This window comes from Diabrotica undecimpunctata, chromosome 3 (genome assembly GCF_040954645.1).
Source record: "Diabrotica undecimpunctata isolate CICGRU chromosome 3, icDiaUnde3, whole genome shotgun sequence".
NCBI lineage: Eukaryota > Metazoa > Arthropoda > Insecta > Coleoptera > Chrysomelidae > Diabrotica > Diabrotica undecimpunctata.
The window spans coordinates 54,390,485-54,416,771 of record NC_092805.1 but is presented as its reverse complement, the minus strand read 5'-3'; the positions used below and the strand labels follow the sequence as shown (position 1 = coordinate 54,416,771).

Below are 26,287 nucleotides of genomic sequence, written 5' to 3'. Positions count from 1 at the left end.
GAGTATTGTTGTCCAACTCTCACCTTAAATCGTAACTGTTCCATACACATCCGTATCAACCTGACTAGTTTTTTTTGGAAATCCAAGTTCCTGCATCGCTGTCCACAGTCTGGCCCTGCATACTCTATCAAATGCTTGTTTAAAATCTATGAACATCTAGTGAAGCTCACGATCAAACTCCCAGCATTTTTCCATTATCTGTTTTATTGTGAATATCTGGTCAATGGTAGAGCGGCCCGGTCTAAATCCGCATTGATGATCTCCAACGAATCCTTCTATGTATGTTTTGGTTCTTTCTAGCAGGATGTTTGCAAGGATTTTGTAGGTGGTGTTTAGGAGTGTTATTCTCCGGCAGTTAGTACATTGCTTTTTGTTTCCTTTTTTGTGTATTGGTACAATAACCCCTTCTTTCCATTCATCTGGCATTGTTTCTTCTCGCCAAATGTCTTGAATTAGCTTGTATATAGAACTGTACATCGCTTCTCCTCCACGTTTTAAGCACTGTGCGGGTATACCATCGCTACCTGGTGTCTTATTATTTTTAAGTTTTTTAATTGCCTGTATCACTTCTTCGTATGTCGGGTATTGGTCTTCTATTTCAGCTGTATGTACCTCTATGTTTGATATATTTCTTCTAGATTGGTCTTTCAATAGTTGATAGAAGTATTCCTTCCAGGTTTTTAGGATTTCCTTGTCATCAGTGATAAGCTGCCCGCTGTCGTTTTGAAGGAAGTTTCCTGTTCTTGCTTGGTACCCGGTGTTGATATCTGAAACTCCTTTGAACTGTCTCGCTTGTTTGTTCTTTCTTTTTTCTTCTATATCTCTGATTATTTTTCCTGATACTCCCTCTTCTTCCTTTTAATTAGTTTTCTTGTCTCTGTTCTTCTTTGTCTATACATTTCATTGTTATTGTGCAAGGAGTTTTGTAGCATGTTCTTTCTAGCCATATTTCTTGCTGTTATGTTTTTTTGTTGTTTTCTTTTTGTATCCTAGTATTTCATCTGATACACTTGTCAGAGCTAATTTGATATTTTTCCAAGCTGAGTCTATGTTGTTATAGTCTTCTGTCTGTGTTAGAGCGATTTTTATAGCCTTGTCTCCATCAGCTCCTCTTAGGCTTCTTACGTCTAGACAGTTACTACTCCTCCTGGCATCTACTAGAACATGACCGATCTGATTTCTTGTTACGCTGTCGTTGAAGACCCATGTTTGTTTGTGTATTTTCTTGTGTTCTAACATTGTCGATTTTATTAGTAGGTTGTGGGACGCTGCAAAGTCTATTAACCTTGTTCCATTATCGTTGCTGACATCGTGAAGACTATGGTTACCTATTGTTGGTTTGTACGCTGCTTCCTTCCCAATCTTTGCATTGAAATCCCGTAAGATAATATGCAGGTCCTGTTTGGGTAGATTATTTATCAGTTCCTTTCTCATAAAAGTTATCTTTCACATGCTCTTCCTTTTCCTCTGTCGGTGGAAATAATAGCAACTAGAGAATAGTTATGTAGTTGTTCTTTGAGTCTGATATAACAGACTCTTTCATTAACGGGTTTGAAAGTTAAGACTGACCCCACAAGACTTTCCCTGACTATAAAACCAGTGCCGAATTGATGTTCCTGTTTACTTCCGCTGAAAAATATTACTGATTTATTACTTTTTAGTGTACCTTCTCCAGTCCATCTAATCTCTTGTAAAGCAGTTATGTCCATGTTTCCGGATTCAAGTTCTTTGACCACCTGAGTTTGGGCTCCAGGCCGATATAGGCTTAGTACGTTCCAGGTTCCTATATTCATTATCCTTTGTCGTCGCTTTTGTCGTCTTAAAAGATCCTTCCTTATCCGAGGCATGTGCTTCGTTTTCATAACTATGTTTTTTTTCAAGAAGGAACAGTTAGTCCCTTGCTGAACTCTCATCCTGGACTTGGGACCAGGCAACGGCGGAGTTGGATTATATATCCAACCAATATATTTGGAACAAGTAATAATACTTGTCATGGAAACAGTATAAATAAAATATAGACGTAGAATACTTTATATAGCTCTTAGACAACTAAATTTATGTCGAAAAGTGTTCACATCCAACATTAAAAAAAATATATATTTCATGAATGTTTCCTCATTTTTAATATCAGATCGCAAGCAGCAATATATTTTGATGCTTTTTATATACATAAATTAAGCTTAGACTTTTGTATGATTATATTCATTGATTTAAAAACGTGTAATAATGTAATTTTCTATCAATTCTATTTCAGGTGAAACTGGTTTAGGTAAATCAACGTTGATGGATTCTCTTTTTAACACAAACTTTGAATCATCACCAAGTCCACATTCCTTACCTACAGTAAAACTAAAGGCACATACCTATGAGCTGCAAGAAAGTAATGTAAGGTTGAAGGTAAGTAGAATCTTCTTTTTTTTCTTCTTCTTTTTTTTCTTCTTCTTTTTATGTAGACTATGACTCTGTCTGTTTTTCAATGTGCCTCCAGTAAGTTGTCGTTCCATCGTTTTCGTGACTTCCTACTGATCGTCTTGCTATTGGGGAACTGTCTTTTGCAGTCTTTACTACACTATTTGTTGTCATTCGGCTTATATGATCGTTCCATTCTACTCTTTTATTTCTTACCCAGTTCTTGATGTTCTCCACCTTGCATCTACGTCGTATATCTGTACTTCTAGCTATATCCCATAGTGTCTTACTATCAATTTTTCTAAGTGTTTTCATCTCTGTTGTTTCTAACATCCTTTTTGTCCTCTCTGTGTCAGGTCGTATTTCTGCCGCGTATTCATTTCTTTCCCGATATTTTTATTTCTCCATATTTTTTCATTCAGACAGCCTGCGGCTCTGTTTGCTCTATTCACTTGATCTCCCACTTCAGTTTCGAGCTTTCCGTAGCTAGATAATGTGATGCCTAGATATAAGGAGAAACTAATAAATATAAATTGTAGAGTAATAATTGATGGAATGAGAACCCAAATTGGTCAGCTCATTGTTTTCAATTAAGTTGAAGTAATTGAAACAAATTGAGTACTTCTTTCTAGTTGAGAAACCAAAGAGGGAGTTTTGACTAGCGTGCTTCTATTTGAGAAGACAAAGACGAAATAAGTTAAGGGCAGTTTGATTTGAATGTGAAAAACTGACAGGCGCAGGGATACGAAACAGCATGAAGAAGGCATGCCGTGCTGATCGTAGGTCTTTAATTTAGTGAGATGAGAAATTGAAATAGTTTTAATTATTATTGTTTAGTTATTGAACAAACTAATGTAGAAAAGACAATTAATTTTCTACATACTGGGTCGGGGAAAATTTAGAATATATACAAATAGCAATTGATCGAAACGACCGTTAAGAAAAGGTTTTATCGGAAATTGGAAGAGGTGCTAATTTTATTATGGGGCGAACATATTCACCTTCTGCTGTTTTTACACGTGTAGCGCGAACTTATTCATCCCTTCCAGTCAATAATTTCAATATTCTAGTAAATAGGATGGCTATCTAAAGGAGGGCCATCATCAGATTGTGTGAGAACTAGCTGATTGATTGCCAAGTTTTGTTGGGGTAGTTGCCATTTGGGTTTATACTGCAGACGGTGCAAATAATCCAGACAATTTTTTCCAAAACTCCTGTTTTTTAGTTTGGAACACACTTTCCAATAAGAAAGTCGATTAGTAGGGGATCTAGAGAGATCCCTTTCTGGGTAAGAAGTAAGGGGAGCTGCAATCAGAAAATGACCAGGAGTAAGAGACAACAAATCATTGGGATCATTGGAAAGGGGATACAAGCGACGGCTATTTAATATGGCTTCAATTTGCACTAATAAAGTAGAAAGTTCTTCAAAAATAAGGCAAGTATTGCCGAGCAATTTATCAAATGAGATTTAGCTCTCAGCGCACAGCTGCCTCCCAGAGTCCGCCCCAATGTGGAGATCTGGGAGGAATTAATTTCCAGGTAATTTCGATGAAAAAAAGACAATTCTGCATTTCTCGATTATTTTCTTTGGATTTCAGAAACAAGGATAAGTCCCGTAATTGATTATCCAATAATTGATTATCCAATAAAATTGGTGCCGTTATCAGAATATTTGAGGATTTCCTCGACGACTAATAAATCGTTTTAATGAAGCAATAAAAGCTTCCGTGGACACATTGGAGACTAGTTTTATATGAATAGCTTTAGTTACCATACATATAAAAATGGCTATATGAGCATTAGTGGTAGGGGCCTTCCTTAATCTAGAGAAGCAAATCATAATAGGACCAGCAAAATCTATTCCAGTCTTAGAAAATAGACGAGCCTGTTGAACTCGATCCAAAGGCAAAGCGGACATTATCTGTGATGCAAATTGAGCATTAAATCTGTGGCAAAACAACACACTTTTTAATGATAGTTTTAATTCTTCGTATATCATTTAACGGCCAATATCGAAGACGAAAGTTTCCAGGGACATTTTGAGCTCCACTGTGTCCCAAAACGCATGTGTTTCAGATGAATTAATAGATCGACAACATGGTTATTTTCAGTCAGTAAAATGGGAAATTTCTGACAAAAACTTAATTAGGTATATTCAACTAAACCTCCTACACGGAGTATGCTATTTTCACCAAGGAAGATATTTAGAGGAAATAATTTGGGAGTTGAAATAGATTTTCCCTCCTTTAATAGTTTGATTTCTTTGGAAAAAAATAAGAATATAATAAAATCATGGGCATTTTGAAGCTCTTGTACTATTAAAGGACTGCGAGAAATGTTTACCTTTTTAAATTTGAAGATCACTTTAAAACTAAAAGCGATTACTTTTTGCAGGATAGAAAATTTCGAAATTTTATGTCACCATGTAGTCTTCCTACTATTATCACGAACAGTAGGGACTCGTTTTAAAGCAACTAATAAATCAGACCATAAATTAATGGACTAATTTTGATAGTATCATGCAAAATTTGTATAATCTGAGAAGATAGTATGGCAAGTAGCTCCATAGAGCACAGCTCCAATTTAGGAATTTAAGTTTGTTCTTTAATGGATTGACTCGGGACTTCGCGGCAATTAATCTTAAAGAGAAAATACTATTATTATAGCTAACAACAAGGTACACACAGGCTCCATAGGCTAGTTGACTAGCATCGCAAAATTCATGTAAGGAAAGGAAACATATGATTTTATTGTCAATTAGATATCTAGGTATAGACATATTCGAAATGTCAGATAACAAAGAAAGAAGCTTTTTCAACTTGCAAAATAGAATGATCGAAAACGGGGGTGTCCTCGGATATTTGGGATTGCCATAGTTCTTGCATAATAAGTTTTCCCTGTACGATTAGCGGATTGATCCGCTAGGGACCCAGGGGGTCAAACACAGAAGAAATGGAAAATAAAATGCTGCGTTTAGTTAAAACAGCAGGTTCTTGTATATTAGCCATACGAATACATTGTCGTTTCTCCGAATCGTCCCAGTATATGTTAGTCTGCCTTTCCCATGTGGCTGTTAAAATCTTCAATTAGTAAAATATCTTCTTTTTACTTTACCTTGTCTAATACATCTTTTAATGCATTGAGAAATCTTTCCTGAAAAATCGTATTCCCGTATGGTCGCATTGTCATTCATTGCATATACTCAACAACAGTTGTTGATGGTTGTCCAAATATGTTCATCCTAATTTCAAGAATTCATAGAATCAAATGAAGACCATCTTCAAAGACTCTTACATCGTTTTAACACAAATGGAAAAAGTTGGAAAGAAATGTTGATTTTTAACATCAAAAATTAATTTAGTGTGCATCAACTAAGAAGAACCAGTACAGATCCTTATTTTCTTAATGCGACAACTAGATCGGGATTAACCGATCACGACCCAACAGTTTATATTAGGAATATCACCAAAAACAACTTCTCGGCGACATTCGGAAATACTAAAGATGCTCGACGTTAGTTCTTCCGAACTGGCGGTTACAAAATGCTATTTGCTTATTTATTAATATTTTACAGTTAACAATAGTGGATACAGTTGGTTATGGAGATCAAATTAACAAGGAAAACAGTTTCAAAGCCATTGTAGACTACATAGATGCACAGTTTGAAAATTACCTACAGGAAGAATTAAAAATTAAGAGGTCTCTTTCCACATTCCATGACACAAGAATTCACGCTTGTTTATATTTTATATGCCCAACAGGACATGGACTTAAGTCAATAGATTTGGTATGCATGAAACAGCTAGATCAGAAGGTAAGTTTTTATTAACTAATGTAAATTCTATTAACATTTGAAGTTTGTTGATTTTGAACTTATGACATTATTCTTTTGGTGGAAATTTGTTCATTTAGCTAGTCGCCGCAATGGCATGACTTAGTAAATGTATTAGGTTCAGTTTAGGTGTAGCACCTATTAGGCCAAAATGATTTATATAAGTTAAGAAGGCATAGACCAGTTCAACATTCAATTCAAAAGAGTTAATGACGTGATGAAGGGACTTATATCGCGACAATTATTTTCTATCTCTAATAAATTAATAACATATCGAGGATACAGTAGACTCGCGATTATCTGAGCTAATTGGGACCGCGCATATCTCGGATACCGAAAAACTCCGATCTTTTCTTACAATAAACGAAAAATTCAAAAGTTATGACGTATGTAATTAGTTTATTATGTACAATTGAACTATATAAACCTGTATACAGAGTCCATAGTTAAAATATAAAGATAGGAAAACATTTACGTACTGGATCATCTTCATGTTTTAGAGTCTTGGATAGATTTCTGCATCAACTTCTGGCCTCGTGTTGACGCTGCGATGTTGCGCCAACGCTGAAGATGACTCTTCCTGTTGCTCAATGTAGGCGAGGGCGGCTCCAATCGCCTTCAATCTTTCGGAGTGAGATATTTTCTCGATTATCTCATCTGTGTCGTCCTCAGTGCACTGTGTGGGTTGATAACCATGTCGGCGATTGCATCATCAGTCAGTTCCATTTGCTGATCCTGCATAATCCACTCGATGACGTCTTTTTCATTTATTGGCAGTTCCGTTGGTGACTGATTAGCGAGGTCTACTATTTCAGCAATACAGTTATTGTTATCTTTTCACTTTCACTTTCGCTTCAATTTGAAAAAGCTTTCGCCATGACTTTTGCGAAGTTGTTACTCTCACATCATCCCACGCTGAAGCTATCCAGTAAGACACATCCTTAACGGTGATCTTTTTAAGGGCTGCTGCCACAATCATTCCCTCATCCAACCAGGTCAACAACACTTGGAGAAGCCTTCGACGATAGTTCCGTTTCATGGCCTCTAAAACTCTTTGGTCCAGAGGTTTAGAGATGTGACGTTTGGTGGCAAGAAAACAGCTTTAATGTCACCGCTAGCCAACGAAATTGCATCTGGATGATATGGTGCGTTGTCCAAAAGAAGAATAGCTTTTCATGGTAGGTTTTTCTTTTTTAAGTAGGCCTCAACAACGCAAATGAACTCGTCAAAAAACCAATCTTTAAAAATTTGGCAATCCATCCACACACTACGTTGATTCCTGTACATGGTGGGTAGGCAGTTTACTTGAATATTTTTAAAAGCCCTTGGATTCTTCGATTTTCCAATAAGTAGAGGTCTTCATTTTAAGGATCCAAAAGAGTTGCTACACATCAAACGAGTTACTCGTTCTTTGCTTTATTTGTATCCAAGCGCAGTTTTTTCACTTTAGGCTGCCAGTATTTTGGTTGGAAGCATTCTGAAATTGAGAACCGTTTCGTCACAATTGAATGTTCTAAAATCAGATCTCTCAATTTTAAATTAAACGGCCCAATTTCAGATGAATTGGCCGAAAGTTTCTCACCCGAAATGTTCAGTTGTCAAATGCCATACCTCTTCTTCCATCTGTCAAACCAACCATCACTTACAGTAAAATTTTCTTCGCTATCCTTAAACCGTTTGTGAAACTTGACAGTTTTACCTTGAAGCACGGGGCCACTAATTGGACTTCCCAGTCATCAAAGATTAGAAAACCATAAAAATAATGCTTCAGAAGTCTGTTCGTATTCCCCTTTCTTCATAGTTTTCCGCAACAAATCATTTCCACCACTCGCACGTTTATTAACCCATTGTTCAATATCTTTTCTCCCAGACACTTAGATCAGCAGAAACCTTTACTGACTCACACTTATCCAAGCGTTTTATAGCACTTAATTTTGTTTCTAAAGAAACCACAACTCGTTTACGTTTTAAATTCATACTGCACTTCAAGTTTCGTAGAAACTACACAAAGAGAATACATGAATCCTCCTTGTTGTAGGAGCTTACAGTGGGACGAATCGAACAGCTAGCTGTGATGACTCAAACTGACGGGTGGGGGAGTGGGTGGGGGAGTGGGTGGGGAGCCGGCCAGTAGAAGGATAGTGACTAATCTCTTTAGCGTACCAATAGCCAGCGCAGACGCTTTCACTTGATCTCGCTCTCCAAGCTAATTTATTACACAATTTGTTTTTTCAATTACTACCTCGGCTACTAATCCAGAGGCTCAGTTAGTCGAGACTCGGATAATCGTGAGTCTAATGTACATCATTTATGTTTTGTAGTCGCATACATATAAAACTATATGTCAGATCAAATGTTACATATCGGTATAATATAATGATTTTTTTTTGTTTTTCCTGGTTTTTCATCTTGATTTTCAATGGAATTACTAACAAGAAAATTTTACTGTCATGGTTGGGTATGTTTGTTTTTTAAGGACAAATCACATGCTATGTTTTTTCTGACGGGTATTCTCAAATTTAAGTTGATTTCATGTAATCGAATGATTTATCTTCCAATAAAGTCATCCCAGGAACGCACCTCAAAACATTATCATTTTATATCATTTTAAACAATATGACATTGACATTGACAATATCATTTTAAAGTCATCTACTTTAAAATGTATAATATATATGTTCGAAGGTTCAATATTAATGAGGCAAATAAAATTAAATTATTAGAAGACGCTTTTTTATGCGAAGCTTCTATACTGACGTTGTATTATTTTTCTCTCTACAGTAAAATGCTGAGGCGAGCGTCACGGAACTAACTCCACAAGATGTAGTCGTCACGTGTAACAGATTTAGCGCCATAAGATAGCGTCGTCACGGGTAGCGTGACGAAATAGCGGTTCATTACCTCGATTCACTACTCTCGATCAATTCTTTTTAGTCATCATATATTTACTGTAAACAGGTTTAAAGTAAAAACTGCATAAAAAAATAACTAATAAAATATAGACATTAAATCAGAAAATTATAGATATATAGAAAATATACTAGATTATAGTAAAACATTAAAAGAATGTGTGTCACTAAATGATTCGATTCGTAACGATTGTCAAATTTGAAAGTCATAAATGTCATCCGATTAATAACAACATTAAATCATCTATTTAAATTTTTATATTTCTAGTTTTAAAATAATTTCATATAAATACAATTATTATTTTTAAACATATTATTTAGTTTATATAATAATTAAAATTACAAGCAGATGATATTTATTTATATTTTATTATTAATATTTGGTCTGAATTTGACAGGTTTGTCATGTCGTAAGTAACAATGTATGCTTTGTTAATACGTTAACAGGTGGCGTTAGGAGCAAACGTAATAATTTATTGAATTTTTTTAAAATATAAAAAAAGAAATAAATAATAAAATTACTTTTGAATTTTAAAAATATTATTTAAATTTTAAAAATACAGAAAACATAGTATGAAGCTTCGCGCGAATCTACAGTAGCGCCTACTGTTCCATCTTTTTTTTCATTACCAAGTACTACAACAAAATTATCTGTATTTTAGAAAGTTTTCCGAAGTGGAAACATAAAAAGTCAAAATAAATGTATTTCAACTGAAGTTTTGATTAATTCCGATTAAAGATAGTAAATAATTTTAAAAGGTCACAAGAAAATTGCTTTACATCAATATCAGAACAATTATTTGAAAGCGATTTTGCATTCGTATGATTCAAAACACAGGCAACTATGGATTTTTTTAAAATTAAACAAGAGAATTGCACATATAAAAAACGCTGAATCATGTTGACTACTTCCTTTGTGATTAATTTGTGCGAATACTGCCGGTTTTACACAAGATGTACTTAAAATTTCGAGAAGGAAAACTTAATTATAGGTACTTAGTTGTACAGCCATTCTTATGAATAACGGTTTTAGGTGAAAGGAATGTTAAAAGAATTATGAATAATCAAAAGAAATTATTAGATAAAATATTCCATATTTATTCCTTTTGTAGGTTAACGTCATTCCCATAATAGCCAAAGCTGACACAATATCGAAAACAGAACTACAAAAATTCAAATCTAAGATCATCGCTGAATTACAAAACAATGGAGTTTCAATCTATGAATTTCCAGTAGATGACGAATCCGTTTCTGATATCAATTCCACCATGAACTCTCATGTACCTTTTGCAGTTATCGGCAGCACCGACTTTATAAAAGTAGGAAATAAAATGGTCAGAGCGAGGCAATATCCATGGGGCACTGTTCAAGTCGAGGTAAGTGTAGTATTTTTGTCTGGCTTGTGAGAGTTATTACTGCTTGTTTGAATCAGGTACATTTAAGCATAATTGATTTCTGCATAATTTCTTCCGTTCATCATTTGGGTCATTCCTGAGATAGTTTTTCCACATGTGCCTAGTTGTACTTTCATATTTTGCTACATTTTTGTTCATTTCATCATAATAATATAGTGATTATGCTTTCTACAGCTGTGCTAATTTTCAAAAAGAGTTATTATGACGACTAACCATTACGATAGTATTTGATTTTATGTAATAAGTAGAATGATATGAGTAGAATGATTATTGATTGTCATATCCTGTGAATGAAATGATATGACAATTCCCGTCGAGTGACAGATTTTCTACATAACTAAAATTCATAAGAAGGGAATTAAAGAGCACTGCTATAATTATGGAGTAATGGTAGTCCTCAGTACAGTTTCAAGAGTATATCGAAATCTTGAAAAGGAACCAACGGAACGAATAGGATTTAGAGCGGACGATCCACAATAGATTATTTATTCTCAATCTTCCAAACAATAGATAAAATAGTGGGAAGAAGCCAGGAAACTAACCTTTATAGTGGATTTTAAAAAAGCATATGACAGCATTCCTCAACAAAAACCTTTGGGAATTACTCCAGGAAACAAATATAAATACCACCTTTATAAAAGCTGTCTAGAATCGGTACCAAAACTACACCGCGAGAATAAAATCAAGAGTCTATTTCAGAATATTTCAAGACCAAAAAAAGACTAAAGCAAGGATGCTGTTTGTCAAGAATACAAAAAGTAGGACTTTAAGGTAAACTAGGGGTATTTGGGGAATATCAACAAGAAATAAAACAATGTACGAAATACAATATCTGGGCATGTATATCACGAATGATGGACGAATGGATGAAGCTATTAAACACAGAAACAACGAAGGAAAAACAGTATTTACGAATGTAAATAGCATATTGTGAGATCTAAATATAACAAAAGAAAATAAACACAGAATATATAACAGCTTCATAAAAAGTATAACAACTTGTAGCAGTACGGTGTGGCTGCTGAAAGGAAGAACTCTTAAAGTCTTAGAATTAACCGAAATGTCTGTATGGAGAAGTGCTGCTGGTAAATCAAGGCTAGTTAGGATGAGGAATAACAGAATTCGAGAAATTATGAACGCCTGGAAAGATATTAGAATGAACCAACTAAGATAGTATTGTCATTGACGTATGGTCACGTGCAGGGAATGAGGGAAAATTGTTTACCTAATCAGATACTGAATTGGATACCACAAGTAAAAGGAAGAGAGGAAGACATAGACTAAGTTGGAGTGAAGGCAATATCAGAACTTTTAATTAATATTCTAACCTCCGATTTAACATATCGTGAATCACATCCCATGCTTGCACACTCTACTTGAATCTCTACTAGAATGCAAACCAATCAATAAGGCAGAAAATAGGAAAATCTAAATCTAACATTAACAACATTATCCAGATTTAGCCATACGGCTCACACTCCCTCTAAGGGGAAAATTCACTCATCCCAGATACCTACAGTATCAAAAGGATTGAGCTCTGGTGGGACTCTTTCCGTGTTATCGAGCCCTAGGTGACTTGGTATGCTGGAGTATCTCCCAAAAATTTTCGTACACTTCTGGATGTTAAGAGTAGTACAGCTTTCTGCATGGTCTTGTAGAGATGTTCATTCGGACTTAACTTTTTTTATGTTTTCTAGGAGGTTCTTCGAAATGACTCCAGTAGTAGAGAGAATAATAGGTATTATCTATCTGGGTACTTTCCATTCTCCACTATCTTCGTATTTGAATTTCCAGATCGCTGAACTTGGCGATTTTTTCGTTCTGTTTAACACGAAGATTATTGTTGTTGAGTATCGCCACATCAATTAATGTTGTTTGTCTCTTTAGTTTATTAACTAGTATAAGATCTGGTCTATTATGTGTCACTGTTTGATCTGTGAGCACAGTGCGGTCCCAGTATAGCTTGTAGTTGTCACTCTCAAGTATACTCTCAGGAACGTATTGATAATATGGAAAATGGTTTGTTTGAAGAAGTCCCAGTTTGATAGCTATCTCATGATGAAGGATATTTCCTACTGAGTCGTGCCGTTCGTTATATTCAGTTGCAGCAAATGCCTGACAGCCCCCAGTAAGATGTTGGATGATTTCCTGAGCTTGACATCCATATCGGCATTTGTCATTTTGGACCTGAGGGTCTGTGACGATATATTTCAGGTAATTTTTGGTTGGTATACCCTGATCCTGAATGGCCAGTAGTGAACCTTCTGTTTCAGGGAACATCTTTCCTGATGTCAGCTAATAGTTCGACGCTATATTGTCGACATGGTCTTGACTGAACTCATTGGGATGTTGCCCGTGCAGAGGTTTACCCATCCAGGTGCGCATTTTTTCGTCCTTAGTAAGACGGTTTATGCGCATTTCTGGTTCCCTTAGTTTGATGATAGTAATCTGTGTTTCTAGTTGCTCACTTATATCCATAAGTCCTCGTCCTCCTAAATACCGCGGTAATGACGTTCTTTCTACTGCAGTTCGAGGATGGTGTTTTTTGGTGTCTTTGTCAGGTGTGTTCGTACTTTTCGCTGAAAATTTTCCATATCCGTTTTTGTCCACTTAACAATACCAAATGAGTAGCTAAGCGCGGAACATGAGTAGGTGTTTAGTGCCTTAAACAAATTTAAATTAATTGTTTAGTTTTAGTTGTTGACCAGATAGCCGAGTGGACCTGGCGGCCGAATTCGAACTCACGACCTATGGGTTTGTTTACATCGACAAACACGTTTGACTTTTGTTTTGATATAATTCGTATAAATCGAATGATGACGCAGATTATGATTGTTGTGTAATTCCTACTTTTTGATTTATCTGGACTCTCATTAGCCTTACTTTATAATATTCGAATTATTAATCCAAATTAATACTTTAGAAGATTGTTATTAGACCGTTTAGTATATTCTTAACATAACTTTAATTTTAGAATGAATCTCACTGCGATTTTGTGAAACTTCGCGAAATGCTGATTCGCACAAACATGGAAGATATGCGTGAAAAAACTCATTGCAGACATTACGAATTATACAGGAAGAAACGTCTTGAGCAAATGGGACTAAGTGATGTAGATGAAGACAACAAGCCAGTTAGTTTTCAGCAGACATTCGAAGCGAAAAGATCCACTCATCTGCAGGAATTGCAACAAAAGGAAGACGAAATGAGGCAGATGTTTGTAGTGAGAGTCAAAGAAAAGGAATCTGAATTAAAAGAAGCCGAGAAAGAGGTAATGAAATTGATTCTGAGCCGAAGTATATTTTCTATACAATGTTTGACTATTTGATTAAGAATGTCAAGTCAAGTAATTTTTAATTTATTGATCTCTATTGAGTTTAATGAAGGTAGTTTTGGTAAACGGTTTCCATTTTCTTTTCGGTTATGGAAGCTTTTTTGGGAACCATAACCATGTCTACCAAAATTGTTTGTTGTTGATTTGACTACAAAAAAAGAGTTTTAAGGAAGCTAAACTAATAAAGGTAAGTCGAGAAGCAAACTAGAATGATAGGTTTTTCAAATACTGCAGAATCATTCTTCAGATCTGTCCGAAAGTTGTTCAGTGCCACTGATTCCAATTGGAATTTCTGAGAGGATGAACTCAAAATGTAATGATATCGATCAAATTGTGATACTCTGGAACAGATAGTATTGCTTGGTTTATGAATGGATCCTATACCGCGTTGATGACATTTAAATTTACAATTTTCTCCAGACAAGCTTTACTATTTTTATACATTTCGATTTCGATTTGTTATAACTGCTGTAGGATATATTGACATTACCAGTGTAATTTCCAAAAAGACCAGTTATGATTGTTTTTGCCACTTAATGTATATCGTTGTTTGTTGAAGTTTTGTCATTGATGACAATCTTTTTTACCTTAGAAATATAATTTTTGCCCTATTCGTCTTTGTATTTTAACTTTAGTAAATTTAATTGCAAAGATATACTTCCATGGTATGTCGCAATACTGACTTTCATCAAACTTGAATCAAGAATTGGGTCTAATGATTCTTTCATTGGTGATCCTATACATTCTCGTTTACACGCTTTCCACTAGGATGTATAAAGGTGTGAAGTCAAGATTAGTTCCATGGCAGACGTTGGGTATGTTCTCATTGCATCTGCAGTGCATAGTCTTTAAAGCTTCACGAGATTGTTATCTCGGATAATGCTTATACATCTAAGATCTTATTACCACTCAACTGTCACATCTAATCAGATGGTTTTCTTTTTAAATTTCAAGGTGAGTTTCATGTGGTTAATCGTAAGGCCCATCATTTTGCTCCATTTATTTGTTTAATTCGGCCCTTTTTTAATGATGTTACAGAGGGTGTTTTCACACTGTCACTTCACAATTATGAAGATGTATTATATCATTAGCACAATACGCCGAGATTTGCCAAATCGCATATAAATTTATCTATGTGCTCCCAGACTCCTCCTTGTAACAACCTCTATTTTATGTGGAGTGTACACCATTATTTTTTTTTCTTAAACATCCTCTATTTGCTATCAACAAGTCCTTGTAGACACTTTGTCTCAGAACCAGCAACCTCCTGTAGAGTCTTACGTTGCCATGTTATCAATTCCAATTGTAACTTTAACATCATAACATATTATAAGATCCAATACTGTAACTTAAATTCAAATTAAGTTAACATTTAACGGGTTTTTAACCAAATATTTAGTGGCTCAAAACATGTACACTTAGACACACTGATGATTGAATATAGATTCCGAAAACGTTTTGTGATGTAGCCCGATTGGGTGTTTTAATTATATACCTTTTATAAAGGATTTTTAAATAAATTTTTTGTGATACATGGTATACAGCCAGCTACAGGAACTTAGTTTCCTTGTGGATCCTCTATTCCATTCATTAATTGCATCAGTGCAGTTTCTGTCCACTTTTCTTCTTGGTAAACATGTTCGCAGTGCAAATTTCTGTCCTGTTGTAATTATCAATAATTTTTTTCATACTTCTGAAACATATTTTATGGATTATCAGCCTCACAGTCTTGCGGATTTTGGATGTTTTGTATTGTTTTCCCTTCTTTGGGAATGAAGATCCCTAGTACTTCTCTTTTTTCTGGTGTATTTCCCAGTTCTAAACTACTCTCTTGGTAGGATACTCTCTTGGCCCACCTACGGTAGGACTGGGAAGTTTATTTACTCCCAAGTAGATAGATCGTCCTATCAGGATCGTTCCTAGTACTATTGATTGTCCATTACAGTCTTTACTGCTGCATATGTGATTGGCCATTGGAGTAGCCTGGTTTTCGTTCTACGTTTCCTTGTAGAATTAATTGCAGCAACCCATATCTTTCGCTGTTCCTCATGATGTGACCGAGTTATTCGATTTTGGCTGTTTTTATTGTGGTTAGCAATTCTTTTCCTTTTTGCATTCTTAATAAAACGTTCTGATTAGTAACGTGGCCGGTATAGGATATCTTCAGGATTCAACGATAAGGCCACATTTCGAAAGCCTTAATTTTCTGGCAGGTAAGTCTGTGAGAGTCCACGACTCAACTCCGTACAAAAATATAGGAAATATATAACATCGTAGTAATCCAATTTTTACGGGCATTGATCATGCCATTTGAATAGCTTAGCACTTTTTTTTAATTCAGATCTTGCTTTCTCTATTCTTCATTTGATTTCTAAGAAATGGTCCCAATTTTCAATGACGTTTGTTTCAAGGTAGTTGTATGTTTTTACTTTTTCTATTGGTTGTCACACTGATTTTTCCAATTTGCTGTTCCTTCTTAGAGTTCTTCATACATTTTATTTTCTTAATGTTCAGTGAAAGTCCATATCTCTGACTCACTTCTGTGATTCTATTTATTACCTCCTGAGGGCTTCATAACTGTTAGCGAATACCACCGTGTCATCCGCGTATTTGATGTTATTGATACATTCTCCGTTAATTTAAATTCCGGTTTCAACATACTTTACTGCTTCTTGAAAGATTTCTTTAGAGTATATGTTGAACAGCAGGGGTGATAGTATACATCTCTGTCGGACCCCACGTTTGATTTTGATATCAGATTGTTCATGTCTCCATCAGCTTGTCGTGCTTTACTGTATCGAACGCTTTATGGTAATCAATCAAACTGTGTACGCCCGATTTTTTTTTCGCATAGTCTATATATCCTTTGATGTATAATTTTTAGAAATAACTTTAAAATGTAGCTCATTAAGCTGATGGTCCGGAAATTATTGCGGGATATGGATTTTGTTTTCTTTGGTAGAGCAATAATCGTTGACTTCAATAATGATCTTGGCATTACTCCGTTTAAATATGTCATTGAATATTTTTGTTATTCATTGGATACTATCGGAGTTAAATAGCTTTATGGTTCAGCATATGCATTGTCAGGTCCAGAAGCTTTGCCATCTTTAAGTTGTGATATTATTGCTTTTTCCACTTTATCTGATGTGATTGGAAAGTGGTCATTACATACGGATGTTGTTTGGACCCATTACCATTAGCTCCTTTATATTAAAACATCTTTATTTGTGAGGCTGAGACTAGATATAATCGACACTTTGAACGATAAAGAATTCCTTTAAATCGGTTGGTACTGTCTTCACAATAACAACATGGCGATGCAAAACATAATGGCTTCTTGATACTATGCATTTTATTTATATGTTTTAATTAAATAATGGTATATACCTACCCTAGATAAAATCAAACCCTAGAAATTAAAAGAAGGACACAATTATCATGGGCTGCTTTTGGGAAGTTGAGCTTCATTTTAAAAGACAGAAAAATCCCAATACACTTAAAACGAAAAACCTATGACACTTGTATACTACCAGTTGCAACTTATGGATTGGAAACTATGGCAATAACAAGAAAAATGGCAGGACAATTAAGAGTAACTCAACGGGCCATGGAGAGGGCCATGTTAAATATAAGCCTCAGAGACAAAATTCCTAACACTGAAATACGTCGAAGAACTAAAGTAACCGACATCATGGAAAAAATAGCGACATTGAGATGGCAATGGGTAGCACATGTAGCAAGACAAGACACCAACAGATGGTCTCATAAAGTGACATTCTGGAGATCTCGAGAAACAAAAAGAAGCGTGGGAAGACCCAAAAAGAGATGGATAGACGATATAACAGCTGTAGCTGGAAAGCAGTGGATGAGAATTGCAAAAGATAGGGAATCGTGGAAACAATTGGAGGAGGCCTATGTCCAACAATGGATGAATGAAGGCTGAAGAAGAAGAAGAAGATATACCTACACCTTCTATGAAACCCTAGGGTTCTGCGGAACGCATTTAGGGAACCTCTTTCTTAGGGTTTTTAATTTTGATATATTAAATTTCAGTAATTCTTGAATCAATGTTTGTTTTTCAGAATTTTATGTCACTTAAAGATGATAATATTTAAGTTGATATATAAGTTGATAATATTTTGTCATTTTTTTTTCTTGATTGATAATATGAATTTTCATTAAACGAATCTATCAATATTTTTTTAGTTACATGCCAAATTTGATAAACTAAAAAAGGACCATACGGAGGAAAAGAAGAAAATAGAAGATTCCCGCAAAAAGCTTGAAGACGAAATTGTAGAATTCAATAGGCGAAAATCGCAGTACCAACAGATGGGTCAGAGCCATCACACTCTCACCCTTGGAAAAAGTAAGAAAAAGTAAAATGCCAGTGTTCGTTTTTGTACCTTTATACAGATTCTTTTATGTTTTTAAATATTATTTTAGAGGACAGTCCTAATCTAACCAAAGTGAGTTAACCATATCATAAGCCCCCTAAATATATTTTATACAGATCATTGAAACGTTCAAGAATTATTTTCAGCTTGCATACTTAAATGATCAGTTTTCAAAACATATTCACTCATATAATTCATTCTGTATCATTTTTGTTTATCAAAAAATGCGCACAGCATTGTTAAAAGACTGAATCTATAATAAGACTGATTGAGATTCCTGGTTTATACAGGAGAATCGAAGAAATCAAAACTATTTTACGAAAATACACATGCATTAGAATAGTTCATCATACGCCAAACATTCATGAAAGTCCAATATAGTTTTTTCAACAAATGATTATTTAATATTAAACTTGATTGTATGGATGCCTAGCTTTTTAGCATTTTTACACCTTCTGAGATGGAACAATGAACGAGGGATTACTTTTCATTATATATTTCTACATTTGAACAATTTCTATGATTGGCGTGTGGCTCGTGGGAGCCAGCAAGCCCACGAACCTATCAACTTGACAAATTTAGTTGTACATGTTTTGTCAATTTACCATTATGCATAATATGCATCAGTTATCGGTTTACATAAGATACAGTTTAGAATTTTTCTGAAAAATATTACATTATAAAAATTTTCTAAATAAGACATTCTTGTTGCAGATAGTATAAAGTAACATCCGCGTGGATGAAATATCTGTACTGCAGACTATTCACTAATACTAATTTAGTAGATTTAGCAATACTCTTCTTTCGATCGTGACTTGTAAATTGTAAAAGCAACAAAAAGAGTATTTGTTAATTTTGTAAGCAGATTTAAAAAAGTATGTCGTTGATTATCTGATTCTTGAAAGTCTTTTAATCGTTTCAAATTCAGTATATTTTAGGACTGTCCGGATGTTCTGCGAATATGTGTTTAGAAACGCTTAAATATGAAATTTTAGGTAATAGGTTTCATATTTCTGAATGGTGTAAGTTTAGTCAGATCTTGAATATTTACAATAATAAATAATTATACTATATAATGACTTAAAAATTATTTATACCGTAAGAAAAATAAATTAAAGATTTATTATGTGTTTGCAATTATATAGTTGTTAATACTAACAAAACATTTTATAAATGTATAAAATACCTATATAAATCTATTGATTGTATTAATTTTGTATTGTAGAATTATAATCGATATAAAATATAGCATATGATACCAACTACTATCGTTAGACTTTTGACATTCTTCCCAACTCTAAAATTCTCCAACAGATCCTAAATTACTTCAAAAGAAGTTTTTTGCTACAAGTATAGAAAAGATTTATTTTGACATAAGGGCGAAACACCTACTTATAATCTTAAAAAATCACAGTTGTTAATGTCATTTTGAATTAAAGGCCACGATAATTTCATTTTTATTTCATATTTTATGGTTTCTTCATTATCATTTTTAATATGCAGTGTCCAAAGAGAGTACGTGGTTTGGTACTTAAATAAAATTAAAAGAATATGTACAACTGGATCTCTACAAAAGAGCTTAAGTTGGTTGTAGTGTGTCCGACCTCACATTTTGATTTATATATATTTTGATTTATATATACATAATATAATATTTATATTATTTATAAATGTCCCCGGAATCACCTGGCACGATCGATATTTTTTTCAAAAATGTTCCTTCAAATTACATACAACAGATACTTTGAAACCGCGTTATAGAGTTAGACCTTAAATTGTAATAGAAATATCTCCGGAAAGTTATTATATATCTATCACTAGATTGTGAATATGTTCCAGCTTAGAAAATTTTAGAAAATTCGCGAAAAAAGTGATAAAAATATTTTTTTTTAAATTTGCTTAATGGAAATCAGAATTGCCTTTAAAATATATGAAAGTTTGGTGAGCAAAATTTGAAGTTATCTCCAAAACAATGCCGTAAAGAAAAATGCGAATTTTTTTTCTGTTCTTGCTTAGTAATTTTAGAATCGAGCAATTTCATCATCTCAATAAAATCGGTAAGTTAGTTAAACAATTTTTAGCAATTTTAAAAATTTATATTACCTCCTATACAAATTTAATTGAAGAAAACAAGGTCAAGCTCGGGGAAGTGCCGACAGAAGTGAAAACTTCTTAAATTGCGTTCAAATTATAAATATTAATTTGAGATAAATAAAATTAATATTTTTTTGTGAATCTCGTGTGTAACTATAAGTTCATTAATAAAGAAGATGCTGTGTAGTGCTCTTTTGGTAGTCGTCTTGTTTGTTTTTTCTCTTAATATATTCGTTATACCTCCTTTTTTATATGCTATGTAGAATGTGAGGATTCGAACAGTTATTTATTTTATACTCAGTTGGAGCCCTTCTTCAAGTCAATAAATCAAAATTTTTCTTATAGTAAATCTATTTACGACGATTTTCATTACGACGTTCATTAATAACGAAGATGCTGTATAGTGCCCTTCTGATAGTCGCCTTGTTTGTTTTTTCTATGTTTATATAATCTATCCCCTTCCGTTTCATTTAACGCATTACACGCTCGAATAGGACCAACAACAACGGAGATATGATGCCCTTTTTTAGTAGTTAAGATCCGTCGAGCCGTTCTCGAGCTGTGCGACTTTGCGACTAATTTGCGTAGCGGTGATAGTCGCAAAAATCTTTCGCGTATTCAATGCTTTTTCCCATCCAGAAAGTGCACAACGTCGCTAAAGAAGTTTTCACTTCAAAAATACGACGCTCCTTTAAAAAAAATTCACAGGCTCACATAGTTATTCAATTTTAATGTTTCAGACGATTTGAAAGTTTTGAAAATTTTCGAGCTTTCTAGACTTACGGATTTCAAAATTATTTTGAAAATATATAAAAAGGATGTCACAATTTTCTATACGCTAGTATTTTGGAGACACTTCAAATTTTGTATACCAAATTTTTAGAATATTTTTAAGTAATAATAAGTAATTTCCAAAACTTTATTTTTCCAACTTTTTTCACTAATTTTCATTTCTACGTACTGGATTTTTTTTACTAATCGTACAAGCAACTTTGGATAGAAAATTTAACGGCTAATAATTATTTTACCATTTAAAATTTTGTCGTAGATATGAACATTTCTGAGATATTCAGCATAAATGGTTAAAAACTAGAGACCTGTAACGTCTATTTTTTTGTCTTTATTTTTTCTTCTGTAACAATCTAAGGTCTGATTATTGCAACGAACCGTAAACAGATCCCGACTCAAGTAGTCGAAGGACCGGCCATAATTCTTGAACATAACATAACTAACACTACAAATTCCAACAGGGTTCTTTTTTCACCAAGAGGAACTTAGATACCAAGTTCAAGAGTCTATAGTATATTCACTTGAAAGAAATGTAGCTCATGTTTGATTTACAGATATTAGATTGCGAAATTATTTAAAAAAAGTAATGTCTAGATGACATTTTTTGTGTTGACACATTTTTCGCGAGATTGCCGCCATTTCTATATGATATATTGCTTGAATTGCATTAGATTCGTCGGTTTGTTTGCGTATAATTACTTAAGTCTCCACACAGAAAATAGTTGGGATGCTACTTAACGGTACCTCTACGAGAAATCAGTTTGTTCAGCCTATTCTCATTTCATGTTTACTATTCTCGGTAATCGTTGGGTCGTGTTGGTCTTCATGGAAATACTGACCGTTGACGCTTTCACCGTACACTACTGCCAACAATATGACGTTTGGGTTATGAAGCGAACGCTGATGCTTTCATTATGGATTCTCTTATACCATACAGCCATAATTCTGCTTGCTGATGTTTCCGCACAAATGAAAGCTGGCTTTTTCGCTGGACAGAATGTTTTCAAAGTTGGTGAACCTTTGTAGCATTTCATTGGCAAATTTTAACTTGATTAGCGTAATCGGCTTCCTTCACTTTTTGAACCAACGGGATTTTGTAGGTATCTGAAAGGTAAGTTTTTCCTTAAAGTTAACTGCAAAGTAGATTTTTTGATAGTGAGTGCTTGTCTCTTTTTGTAAATGGATAATGATGTATTGTGACTAACCCAACTCTTAATCTTGGGACCAAAAGAAATAAAATTTAAAAAATGCACCTTCTACATCATCACATTGTATCATCAGATCCACAGACGAAAACGAAAAAAGTTGGTTTGCGACAAAAACCACATTATTAGATGCTCGACAAAATCTTTCGTATGTCGCAAGAATTTTGTCGGATTCCTCGACACTCTGTTGTATCGATTTATTATTTTCTTCTTTTGTAAGTGATAGGTCAACATAATTCCACTTAGAATCCTGTTTTTGGTGTTCTGTTGTTTCTTTTCTTCAATCTTGTGGAATTCCTTGTCATTTATAAACATACTACTGGCACTGCTGATTAAATGGTGTGGTTGTTTTTTAGATGGTACCTATAAGGTATGTTGCGTTTTCTAATATTTGGCATTAGTTTGCTAAACATAAGTTCGAAACACAAAGAATTGTGTTTCTTTTAGATCAATAACTGCGTAAATTTAACATAAAAATTTGTTAAACGCAAACTTAAGCTCTCAACTTGATTAGTTTTTATACCAACCTGACTTGATGCTAATGTCAACGAAAATATTTTACCAGTCAATCATAATCGATTGTGCATAATAAGCGAATTCCAATTGTTATCTCTTATATAAATCTTTTGTCTACTATCTTTCATTGAAGATTAATATAAATTATAAAGGTTTAACAACGAACTTACACCATTTGAGACACTGTGAATAATAACATTAAACAATACTAACAGCCAGTAATTTTCAGTTATGATAACATTACTTACTATTTGTTTTTTGGTAACATTTTTATCAGTTATATGGTTAACCTTACATCTGTTTAGAAAGAAAAAGGGTAAAATATATAACAAAAACTTATGCAAAAACCAAAGACTCTAAACCAAATATTTTGCATATAACTACAGTATGACTAAATCATTATCAAGCAGATATAATAACTTGGTTAAATTGAAATAGCACAAGAAAAAACACATTCGAGAGTGAGAGCGTTTTATGTCAACAGCTGCTCCACGGTACGTCATTTACAAACGAATCCGTGCTGTTTGACCTGATTCCGTCGATAGACGGAGAGATTTTAGACTTAGAAATTTTTAATATCGATTAATATTTTAATTACTTAAAATTGTGTTAATTTCGAAAAATATATATTTTCTTAGCGGCAAGTTGATGTTTCGATAGTGTTTATTTGTGTGGGTAGGCAGAAGTTTCAGACCATATGCTATAAATCTCAAGACCATCTGACTTTATATTATAGTAGAACTTCGATCAATCACAGTCGGGAGATGCGATGGTTAAGCGAACAGACTGATAGCAGAAATCAGTAGGAAAAAGTACCTTAAAATCTAAATAAAAATTAGTTAACTTCATTTGCTAGTTTTTTTGAGTTATTGAACGGTGAATCCCTCACCGGTTATTAGTTTTGATCTCTGGGTGCACTAGCTTTGAATTCTTGAGTTATCGTAACCAAGAGCTTTTCCCTGCTCCTGAAGAAGCTGCAAACAAGGGTAACGAAATAACTACAAACAAGGTTAACGAAATAGCTACAAGGGCAACGAAATGTTGGGATAAAACTGTGAACGAGTGCTAAGTTTAGGTGTTCAAAAAACTATAATTTTTAATTTTAATGTTTAGAAAATATGTTGACGGTGACAGAGTTTCCTTCCGTACAATACTCTTCATATTCTTCTTTTTTTATGACTAATATGCTGATAATTCTGGCTATTTTTATATATCATATTTGACAATGTTAGTGCTTTTGTGTATTGTGTTTATTTTGCTACTATCATTCATTATGCATTTTAATTTGATATGACACTATTTTGGGAACAACATTTTTTGAGCACAGGATAAAAGATACATTTTAAAGTACAAGAACTACTCATTCGCTTTCCTAATGTATCGTTTTCACTCAAAATTGAGAACATGTACCGGATGTCTCAAAAGTGTTCGTTAAGTTAGTGTTAAAAGTGTAAAGAACTTATCTTTCGGTCGGAAATTTCAAAGTTCTATATGAAAAACTTTACTTCTCAATATATGCTAGCTATTATAAATAACTTACGTTACGATATTTTTAACAAAATTTTCACAGTAATATATAAGAGACAAGATTATATTTAAAGTTATAGTTACGTTTCCTATACATACTGCTCTAAAAAATATTTCAATAACGGATAGAGGCCCATTGTCTTTCATGATATACAACTTTGTATGAGTTCGTCACACAAATATTTCAACTACATTTTCAGCAGGAAGCAGCTGAAAAATCATAGTTATATTGTTACTTGTTAATTATCGTAGACTTGTAAAACAAATAGAACCAAAATTTCAATGATTATCTGCTTGCAGAACTATTATCACTATCACTCTAATTCACACATCTTGAATGGCACTACGAAATTCGTAGTACGAATGTGAAAATATAATTCACACATTCGATTTCCTCCTCCCTTACATAGCAAATAGCATTTTGCTAAGTAATTGTGTAACTTCATGAATAACAGTACGTAGCTCCACGTCTGCACTTTTAAAAATTCCGTTATGGTGCGTAACTGTGAAAATCTTAACAGAAACAGCACGTTTACAGACCATACGATCCACAACGAAGTCAATGTGGCTAGTGGCATCTAGATTAATTAGATAAATTTTGTTAAACACCATCTTCCGCTCTGATCCTTTCTGGTTTCTTACGGATCTTTTGCTTTATTATACAATTTTTATCAGTTTAGTTTAGATTGAGTTACGTCTTTATTGATTTCAGCATATAATATCTACTTTTTATGCAAATATAGAATATCGAAAGAGGCATTTATCATTGAAGTCTTTGGAAATATACCTATTCTATATTAATGTAAGACAAAGGCTTCGAAACAATGAAACATTTTTTAATAAAGATGCATAATCAGACATCTGAATTTTCCAAACTAAGTGAATGTAAAATTGTGATGTTACTAAAAAAATGATGCGTTGATATTCTTGCTAGTACTTTTCGAAATGGCAGTTAACAAATAGCAAATAGACTGATAGAAGGATAAAGAACGACGACTCACAGTATGCAACAAATTAAATAAAAAACTATACCGAAAGTGATAGTATATGCAGTGTTAATACGTTTGTAACAATATAACTACTCAGAAAACATAATGACGGTATTCGATTTTTGTTATATTATTATATTTGTTTTATTTGTTATATTGACGATATTCGATACTGGGCAGCGGCAAGCCGCTTGTACGTATTTCGACCTCTTTAGGTCTCATCTAAACAAAAATTTAATACCGTCATTATGTTTTATTTCTTTACTCTGTTTGGAGTACCAGAAACTGAATTCACTACGAATTTTGACCATGATGAACGGCAGGTGGAATGCATATTTTAGATTCCCTTGCTGAGTAATTCAGCAAAGGCTGTTTGCTTTGCAAGTTCTAGAAGGCACAGTGGTAAAAATTTGGATTCAGTTTCGCCAGGTAGGAAATCGTATGATTTCTCTTGTTACACTCAGAAAGTTGGGAGCCAATGTGTAGCAATAAAGCTCCACCTACCGTTTTGAGCCAATTGTTTAATGCTTCCCCTAGCTGTCTCTCAGCCTTACCTTTAATGAAAATCTGAAAAATGAGTTTGGCTGGGATAAATAGAAGAGGATATTTAACTAATTATATTTATTGTATATTAAGAATAAAATTATATTTTAATAATAAAAAAACCGCACAAAAATTTGAAAATTTTATTATTCTTGCATATTGTAGCGTGATTAAATAAAACGAGCGGTTCGAATTTATATACATATATTTATTTATAACTTTACAGTTCGGTACTCTCTTATCGACTAACTCTACTTCTAACATTGTTACCTATATATACTACAGTTACTGGGTTCGAGAATATTCTAGCGTTGTCCCACCTCTA

The 26,287-nt window shown here is 33.8% G+C and overlaps 1 protein-coding gene across 2 annotated transcripts in view; it reads left to right on the top strand.

The window, feature by feature from the left end:
* Nucleotides 1-26,287, top strand: part of Septin2 (septin 2) — a 65,271-nt gene that overhangs the window by 23,457 nt on the left and 15,527 nt on the right. Inside the window, exons 3-7 of one of the 2 annotated variants that reach the window (XM_072525937.1) lie at nt 2,255-2,397; nt 5,984-6,223; nt 10,263-10,526; nt 13,540-13,836; nt 18,109-18,271. In XM_072525937.1, the coding sequence (XP_072382038.1) occupies nt 2,255-2,397; nt 5,984-6,223; nt 10,263-10,526; nt 13,540-13,836; nt 18,109-18,271 (1,107 nt within the window). Of the gene's footprint in view, nt 1-2,254; nt 2,398-5,983; nt 6,224-10,262; nt 10,527-13,539; nt 13,837-18,108; nt 19,580-26,287 lie in introns of those variants that run through there. The other variant, XM_072525938.1, reaches the window with a different exon arrangement.